The 9,369-nt window shown below is 53.5% G+C and overlaps 1 protein-coding gene across 1 annotated transcript; it reads right to left on the minus strand.

Moving 5' to 3' along the window:
* Positions 1-4,530: 4,530 nt before the first annotated feature.
* Positions 4,531-9,097, minus strand: LOC145406743 (protein NYNRIN-like). The gene is made up of 3 exons (XM_080277841.1): positions 8,938-9,097; positions 4,974-5,397; positions 4,531-4,684 (listed from the first exon to the last, which is right to left on the minus strand). The coding sequence occupies exons 1-3, from the start codon at positions 9,095-9,097 to the stop codon at positions 4,531-4,533; spliced, it is 738 nt and encodes a 245-aa protein (XP_080133967.1).
* Between the last annotated feature and the right edge of the window lie 272 nt (positions 9,098-9,369).

Genomic DNA, 9,369 nt, shown 5'->3' on the forward strand with positions numbered 1-9,369 from the left:
ATATTTATATATATATATATATATTTATATTTATATATATATTTATATATATATTTATATATATATATTATATATATATATATATATATATAAATATATATAATATATATATTTATATATATTTATATAGATATATATATATATATATATATATATATATATATTAGCTTGTAGAAACTTTTCAGTCGATACTTATGTTGTAAATATGACGGTTAGTGATGTAGATAGATTAGGCTAGGGATAAATTTGCTTAGGCTACCCAAAAGTTGGTTCATGTTATGCCGCATGCTCAGAGATCAACTTCTTGCTCTCCGAGTACGTGGATCTGATATTGGGTTTAAAATGCAGTATAATGTCACTGAGGGCAACCCAAGACCCCCAGAAGAAGCCCACCTAGGAGCATATACAGCGCGCCTGGACTCCGGTCGACAAGGACATAAGTCCGCCCGGGCCACACGCCCCTATGACCCGGAGCTCGCTCACGGCCACCATAGCAGGAATACGAGACTACCTTCCAGGCGAGCTGACCAACAACCACGGGGTGGAGCTGTTACTCCAGCTCCAGTCAGCACCCCTGAGACGGCCGGTAGCCGCTCAACCCTCCTACAGGAGATGGCCTGCAGCCGCTCCGGAGGTAACCAGGAGACGGCCGGTAGCCACTCTGAAGGTGCCCCTGAGTTGGCCGGTAGCCTTTCCCTCCCCAAGGCCACGGCCAATAGCCGGGCCTTGGCGACAGCCAGTAGCCACGCCCCTAGAAGACCACAGCCAGTAGCTGGGCCCTATTGTAGGAGATGGCCGATACCCGCTCCTCCGTCAGGTGCTGACTCCTGCCCATCAACCTACGACCCAGAGAGAGCCACCAGCCTGGAGGAGTACTGGAGAGGCCCCATGACTACCACCGGGCTTTTCTTCCTGCAGCCGGATCCTGAGAGGACTCGCCTGACGGGTCCCATCGTAGGCCAAAGCCGCAGCCCCGTCCTGACGGCGTCCCCGACCACCAGGGACCGCAGCCCTTGGGACCTCTAGACCACCCCCGGGCAGGACCTCCCTACATCCAGACCCTCAGATCTTCGTCCTCCATCAGGCACCTGAGCGAGAAGTACAGGCAGCTATTCGGCCCCAGCCCTGAGGGTCGGACTCCCGCCTCAAGCCCCCAAAGCGCGGGACCCTTCGCCACCAGCCGCCCCGGACAAGAGAGGACATCCCATGGCCCTTGGCAAGACCCAGCCCCGTCAGTAGTGAGACTGTCACCTCTGCCGCGCTTATACCTGACTGCCACGACGCCCCGGCCTGAAAAGAGCAACGGTGAAAGCACAGTACCTGTGACATAGTGAAGTGAAGGCAGAACAGTGAGTTAACAGTATAGAGGAAGTCAGTGAGAAAAGCATCAGTGACAATATAAAAGAGTGGTGGAATAAGCAAGGTAGCAGTGAACACTGCAAGGCAGTGAAACACGGGTCTATCACAGTGAACATGCTACCAAATAGTAACGCTGCACCACACTAAGATCATACGCAGGCCCCAGTGTTAAAGTAATAATTTCCCACAGTGAAATAGTGCCACCAGTTCCACCAATATATAGAACCTAGACTTCCTGCAATTAGAGTGCATAACCCCTCTGTCCTAAGTGCTATTCACCTTACCCGACCTTGTCCCGAGTAGTATCCTGCGCGATACTAACAACCCATATCTAGGCCCACGAATTATAATTCTCCAGTATACCTGTATTTGTGATATCTACTCGTTCCGCTGTAGAGTTTGGTAATACACATGTTAGGTTGTTGCCTTGAGTTTTTGTGTCCTGCCTCTCTTCTGTTTGTCTAAACTCCGGTCTAGAAGAGAACCCAGCTGCACACTAGGCGTTAGAGAGATGGGAAGCCGACCCTAAAACACCTAGCATTACAGGGTTCTTTCCAAGACCGGGTCCAGAGCATGCAACCAGAGGAACAGGGCTCAGACACAGGCTAAACAGTTTTACATGTATATTACACAGAAAGAGTACAGTGGCTTGGCACAATACAATGTGAGGGATTACACACACTGGGAGATACAGGGATCGGAGTCTGAGACCTGGGCTAATAGGATAACTGCAGGTGACGCCCAGGCGTGAGAGGGGTCTTATCAGGTGTGCGCTGTCTGAAGGGGTGCGGGACCACTATCGTTCTCCGGATCGTCGGGTGAGGGCTGCTGGGTGGTGTGGAGGGAGGCTTTTCACTGGAGGGGCCTCCGTGGGTGTGTTGGCCCTCGGGGATGGGACCAAATAGGTCGAGTAGGTGTGCTGCCTTGTGCCTACCATTGGTGGAGGGCAGTTTGCCAGCTTGTCTGAGGTCTCTGCCGGGAGTCCCTGGGGGGTATCCCTTGGTGACTGGTGTCTGTGGTCTCGCCTTCGTCGGGAGTACAACAGGGGCTGCCTGTGGCTTCTTCTCCATAGTCCGACAGTAACTGGTGATGTAGGGGCTCTGGTTGTAGTGAGTATACCCCCGGACTCACTAAACGGCCACTCCAGACCCCTTTCAGCAGTGACTGCTGGTGAGCCTGCTCTGCCTCCTGTGGTGCTGGGAGAGTGGAAGTGGCATCCCGATCGGCCTCTGGAGGAGTGAGGTGAGCAAAGGGTTTGACCCTTGGTGGGTGCCGAAGGGTTAGCAAATGAGGGAAGCACGGTGGGCGTTCCCTTCCCAGCAGGCACGGTGGGTGCCGCCATGGTTTTGCTAGCCCTTGGGACTGCAGGTGAGAGGAGCACAGTTGGCATCCTCTCCCCAGTGAGCACGGGTGTCGCTGTGGTCCTGCTCCTGGTTGGGGCTGCAGATGAGGGAAGCACAGTAGGCATTCCCTCCCCAGTGGGCACATTGGGTGCCGCCGCCATTCTGTTATACCCTGGGACTGCAGGAGAGAGGAGCACGGTGGGCATTCTCTCCCCAGCAAGAACGGTGGGCATTGCCGTGGTCCTGCTCCTGGTGGTGGCTGCAGGTGAGGAAAGCACGGTGGGCGTCGTCGCGGTCCTACAGGAGGCAGTAGGTGAAAGGAGCATGCTGGACGTCCTTTCCCCGACGAGCACGGTGGGCGTCATCGCGCTGGTCCAGGTAGAGGATAAGGTAGCAGGGTGACGTACCTCTCGTGGATTCTGTTGAGAGGAGGAGGGGAGCGTGGTGGTTAGGGACGTATGTCTGGCTCATTCTCTTGTCGCGCCTCCCTGCAGTCTCCCTTTGGTACATATCATATTTCAACACCGTTGCGGCTGGAGAAGTCACGTCCATATGGCTGGAGATAGTACACATTAAGGGTAGCGGTCTGGTAGGTTGGCATGAGGTGTTGGAGAAGTGAGATCCAATGTTGTTTGGGTAGTTTTGGCTCCTGGTGGGGTTGGTACTCTATCTCGAGGGTGGAGGTGTGTGTGGTCTTCTGCAGGAGACGCAGAAGTTGTGGTCTCCAGCGGAGGCGTAGTTGTTTCCATGGGTAGGGGTCCAGAGCATGTGTTTGATTTTCATTTCTGGAGGTGCGGTGTGTAGTGACTGGCTGGTGACTCTGGGCTGAATGCTGGAGATGGATGAGGTGACCTGCGTTTTATGAGGTCGCGCGGGTCGAAAAGTACGGAACTGACACACCTTAAGGCCGCTTTCACACGAGGCCACCGGTGGCCGCAATTAGTTGCCTCCCATAGTTTTCAATGTAGCCTTTCATACGAGGCCACTTCGGTTGCCCGGCCAGCAACCAGCTCCCGGCAGTGGCTCGCTCGCGCAACTAGTGTCCGCCACTGGCGGTTGCTGCCACTCAATGTAGCATTTTTTCAAATCGGAGCTTTCATACAGCTACACTAATTACCGGCCCATTCACACTGGGCCACCGGTGGCCTCGTGTGAAAGCAGCCTAATTGTCATTGTTGGTCTGGCCACTGAAACTTTCCCTCCTGCCTGATGTATTTTGAGGTTTATGGAGGAGGTGTTTGCTGTGGGGAAGCTGGAGGTGGCTTGTCTGGGTGGTGTTGGAACTGGTGGGGGTGGGGGTGAGGTTGTTGGTGTGTATCTTGCTGGTGGGCGAGAGACGGTCGGATCTGGTAGTGGTGGTGGTGAGGACAGGTGTAGGTGGCGAGGAGCTCGGATCACGAAGTGAGGTGGCCGGGTGGGGGTGGTGGGTCCATTGGTTGGGTGGTGGAGGTGTGGTGGTGGTTGGTGGTGATTTGGGAGGCGAGGTCGCCGGGGGGGTGTAGGGAGGATGTGGAGCTGGTGTGGGGTATGGTGGAGGACGTGGGTGTGTAATGAGAAGTGGGTGAGGCTGAGGAGTGTGTAGGCGTGATACAGCCGGATCTAGGAGTGGTGGTGGTAAGGACAGGTGTAGGCGGCGAGGAGCTCGGTTCACGAGGTGAGGTGGTCGGGAGTGAGCGGGGGGTGCCTGGGCTTGATGGCGGCGTCTTCAAATAGGTGGGGGAGTGGGTGTGGCGTGGTTGAGAGGCGGTAGGTGAGGTGGGTTGTGAGGGATGGAAGAGATGCATGTGGCGATTCCGGTATGGACATGGAGTGTTGTGATATTGGATGGTTACTTGGTAGGGGTTGGGAATGCTGATGATTGTGTAGGGTCCCAAGAATCGGGGTGTTGGAATGTTAGGGATGGATCGCCAGGCTTGTAGGGAGTGGTGGGGACGATGTCAGGCTGGAGGTCCTGTTGGTTTTGTAAGTGATGCAGTCGGCTCCTGAGGTGATGAAGGGGGTCAAACGTGGGGGACATGGAGGGGGGCTGTAGGTGCAGTCAGAATGGTAAGAGAAGGGGGGGTTTCTCCGAACGCTCATTCATGAGGGGTAATGCCGTCTTCTCGGGGACAGGTTTTCATCCCTCACTGCACAGTTTTTACGTGGGCTGACCAGTCTTCGTTTTGTGATTCTTCCATTCTGGTTCGTACATGGTTGAGGAGGGTAGGGTGACTTCTTTCGCACATCCCGTTTCCCTGTGGCCAGTATGGGGAAGAGTGAGAGAGCTTGTACCTGAAGATGGTGGCGAGTTCTTTCCATATATTGCAGGTAAACTCTGAGGCGTTGTCGGAGTGAAGGGCCCGGGGAATGCTGAAGTAGGGAAAAATGTGGCGGACGAGGGTGTCGGCCACGGCAACGGCGTGGTGCTTCTTGGCCCGGCAAGCAATCGGGAATTTCGAATAAGTGTCCACGAAAGTTATGATGCAATTGTAGCCTGCTTCATGGGGGAGGGGCCCGACTACATCTACGGACAAAAGTTGCCACAGCTTGTGGGCAGTGATGTTTCCTGTAAGGCCTGGTGTCCGTGTCACCTTTCCCAGCGCACAAGCACGGCAGGCTTGTATGACTTGTTTGGTCAAGTTGGAGGGGCCGGGTGTCCAGTACATATCGCTAAATACTTGCAGGGGTTTCTTTGTCTCTTGATGTATGCCGTTGTCTGAGTGTGAGTCATCGTTTCAAGGGCGGTATCAGGATCGAGCACTGTATGTCCAGTATGGATGAATAGGTGGTCGCCCTGTTGGTGGAGCTTAGAGAATATTTGATGTGGTATACGTGTCAAGTGGGGTTGGTGGAGGATTAGTGCCCCTCTCTGTAAAACAATTAACTCTAAGCCGTTGGTCACCCCGTTTGGGATACATGGCGTCTGGCAATGAATGAATGAAAAAAATCCAATTGGGGCGATCTTTACTTTGCCATTCTGTAGGAGGCTGGTGGCGGTACTGATGGCGTTGATGGGCAGGCGGAACAAGGCGTCGGCATTTGTATGTAATTTGCCACGCCGATACACTATATCGAAATCAAATTCTTCTAGGATTTCTCTCCACCTGACTAACTAGGCGTTGTGGGGCTGAGACTGGCGTAACCATTGCAAGGATTGGTGCTCTGTTATTATGGTGATGTGAGTGCCCGCCAGATAGGCTTGAAAGTGGTCCAAGGTCCAGATGATGCCATAGGTATTCTCGTTTGGTGGCGGCATAGTTCTTTTCTAGTCTGGTGGCAGAATGGTCATTTTTCGGGTGATCCTCGTTCCGAGACATTTAGAAAGTTTTATTGAATTTTTACTTTGGGATGTAACCATCAAAATAAAAGAAGTGCATCCAGCTGGCACACTTGAGCTTTTCAAAATGGAGGCCGAAATCCAATATGGCCACCTGCATGAATGATGATACTAATAAAACATTTTTAGCTATCTTTTTTCAGTTTTTAATTTTCTTCATACGATAATATTAACTTCTATCAGACCATGCACTAAACAAAATTATCACCTGTAATCTACACATTGTAACTGTTGTGCTAGGTGTTTTTAGGTCGGCTTCCCGTTCTAGGAACTCCTATGATATAGTCGGGTTCTTTATCTAGACCGGAGCTAGGATACACCACAAGAGGAACAGGGCATAAAAACTCTGGGCAACTACCTTAAACGTATACAATATTCTTCAGTACAATACAAACAGGAACACACAGTCCTCTATACCATGTCAGGGGATGTTAGACAGGACTCGGAATGGCAGAGATATACTATACGTATTGTTATGCTGAGTGTTTTTAGGTCGACTTCTCGTCCTAAGAACACCAGCGACTGAGCAGGGTCCTCTTTCCGGACCGGAAGTAAAGCACCCACAAAGGAACAGGACATAAAAAAACCAGGCAGTATACCTTAACACATCTATTGCCTTATTTCTACATCGTTACAATATAACACAGAGTGATATTTGATATACAGGAGACAGGGGCACAGAGTTAGCCTTTGACACCACAATGCACAGTTACACTTTACACACAGTATAATGCATGTACACTTATGTTATTAGTTATATGTAGCGATACCCGTGTTTTATCTTTAGGCAGAATATATATTTAATTGGATGCAAGGGGAATGAACAAGATTAAGAGTCCGTGGGGGGAATGCTACTATAAATGGGACAGAGTGCGGATCGCGACACTTGATGTAGTCAGTCGCAGCAGCACTTATACACAGACTTTTGATTCGCCCGCGCACCCTAGTCTCCGTTCACAGTTACTGAAAGTTCTTTCATTTGGGACTCACACAATCACTATAAGTTCTCTTACTTAGGGTTTAAGTTATTTTCTGTTCTGCCGGGTATCGGGTTCTTATAGACTAATAGTAACTGTCACTGGACTTCACTCGGTCACTGTTCATTGTTATTTCCCCTGGTTTGTTCTCGGTACAAGGGGCGTCACTATTTACCCGTGTATCCTGGGTAGAGATCACTCTGAAGTACGGGCGTGAGGAGAAGGCCCTAGGGGGAGCCTGCCTGCAAGGGGCAACACACTGCCCGCAGGGGAGTCACTGCCCGGGTCCTGGTCGTCGGTGAGGTGCAGGGAGGCCCTCCTGTCTGGGGGCCTCGACCTGAGAGGAGGCCCTTGTACTGGAGCCTCGTGGGTGGGGTGCAGGGAGGCCCTCCGGTCTGGGGGCCTCGACCTGATAGGTGGCCCTCGGGACTGGGGCCAAACAGCTGGAGGAGGCGGGCCTGTCGCCTCTGGCTCCGTGGGGTGAGGGAGCCTGGGTTGCCCTCGTCTGGAGGCTGCTGGTCGGGCCTGGGAGTCCTGGGACTGCGGTCGCCTGTAGGGAAAGGCGCCGACAGGGTTGGGCTGCGGCACCGTCTCCGTCTGGTGTCCGACAGGAACAGAGATTTCCCAGGGGTAGGAAGTAGGGCCGGTATCGGGCCTTGCCACCACTCTGGCGACACCTCCGGGGCAACACTCCCGGATGGTGACAAAGGGCTCCCACAGGAGGAAAAGGCAGGAGAAAGGTACACGGGGTCCGTGTCCTCTCCGGTACGTACTGAAGCTGTAGCCTCGGGTCGCCTTAACCTGGTACGTACTGCGGCCGTAGCCGTAAGCCTACCCGTCTTACGAGAAGCAACTGAAGGGCATAAAGTGGCCGCTCCTTCCCTGCCACGTACAGTGGCCATCGGCGCGGTGTTGCTCCCGTAGTAGGGAAAAGCAGGAGAGGGGTGCACAGAGGCCGCGCCCTCTCCGGTATGTACTGAGGCCGTAGCCAAGGGCCTGTCTACCCTGGTACGTACTTTGGCCGCAGCCGGGAGCTGATCTTCCCTTAGAGAAGCAACTGAAGGGCGTACAGTGGCCGCTCCTTCCCCGTCACGTACAGTGGCCGTCAATGCGGTGTTGCTCCCGTAGGAGAGAACAGCAGGAGAGGGATGAACAGAGGCAGCGCCCTCCCCGATGCACACTAAAGCCGTAGCCAAGGGCCCCCTTACCCTGGTGTACACTTCTGGCCGTAGCCTTGGGCCTCCTGCCCTTGAGGTGGTAACAATGGCCGTCGACACGGTGTTACCTGGGACTGAGTTTTGTTCAGTCCCACCCCGATTCTGGTGACGGCTGTCCCGCCCGCAAAGTCGTTGCCTTTTTCCGGTCACCTGGTGTTGGGGTAGTTGCAGGGAAAAAGGACTCAGGACAGTAGTGTCCCAGTGACCCTCTTGACCTGGGTCACTAGCCCCACCATTGTGTCCTCCTGGGGTGGTGGTGTGGTAGTGGCTCGGTGGTGGGGTGGGGGGTGGCGGGGTGGGTGGTCCGGCGGCGGGTATTTTACGTATCTCGCAGGATACTCTCAGTCACGAGGATGTAGAACAGACACTGTAAAATAATTAATTTGAGGTTGCACACAGTTTGAATCTAGGGCTGTGTATACCTCATAGTCTTGGTGCTAGTGTTCCATTTTACACTAAGTAGTGGTAAAGTATTATTTCCGACACTGTAAATAGGTAGGTATGCACTGTCTATGGAGTTATGATTCGGGCACTGTCTTCATCACTCACTGTTTTCACCATTTACTGTGCGAGCACTATATTCAGTCTTTCTGGAGCAGTCACTGTTGAGTGGGAGAGGGTCAGGGGCTCGGGCTGGGCAGACGAGGCCCGGGAACTCGCAGGTGTCAGTCAGGTGTTGGCGGAGTCCCTCCAGGTGTTCCTTCTGCCAAAGGACATGGGACTACCCGCAGGGGCGTCGTCGCCCACTGTGGACTGGAGTCGGATGTGGTAAATGGCCTCTCGCTGGTGGAGCTGGGTATGGGAGTCTGGCCCCTTGGGCTGGGGCCGAACAACTCCTGTAGGTGCTCCTGTCTGCACCTGGTTTGGGAAGGGCGTCGCAGTCATCTGGGACTGGAGAGGTCATGCCCTGGGGTACTGGGGGGCACCGTTGAGGGTCCATCGGCTGCAGTCTTTCTCCCGTTGCTCCGCCATTAGGGCCTTATTGCGCTGTTGCCTCCGGCAGGAGCCCATCAGGTTCTGCTCTCTCTCTGGTGCTGGCTGGATGGCGTACACTCCCGGGGACAATACAGGGCCTCTCCACCAGTCCTCTAGGCAGAGGTTCTCCTGGGGGCTGCCTCGGTCTGGGATAGTAGAGCCGCGACCCGCTCTGCCACAGT

Source organism: Coenobita brevimanus, chromosome 71 (assembly GCF_032717465.1).
Source record: "Coenobita brevimanus isolate Jiangsu-jjx chromosome 71, ASM3271746v2, whole genome shotgun sequence".
Lineage (NCBI taxonomy): Eukaryota > Metazoa > Arthropoda > Malacostraca > Decapoda > Coenobitidae > Coenobita > Coenobita brevimanus.

Excerpts from the sequence above, each read along its gene's own strand:
- LOC145406743 (XM_080277841.1), bottom strand. The coding sequence starts at position 9,097 with ATGACTGCGACGCCCTTCCCAAACCAGGTGCAGACAGGAGCACCTACA. Across the intron at positions 5,398-8,937 it reads GGGCGACGACGCCCCTGCGG|ACAACGGCATACATCAAGAG; the intron begins GTAGTCCCATGT and ends ACTCACACTCAG. Across the intron at positions 4,685-4,973 it reads GAACTCGCCACCATCTTCAG|GAGCCGACTGCATCACTTAC; the intron begins GTACAAGCTCTC and ends TCATCACCTCAG.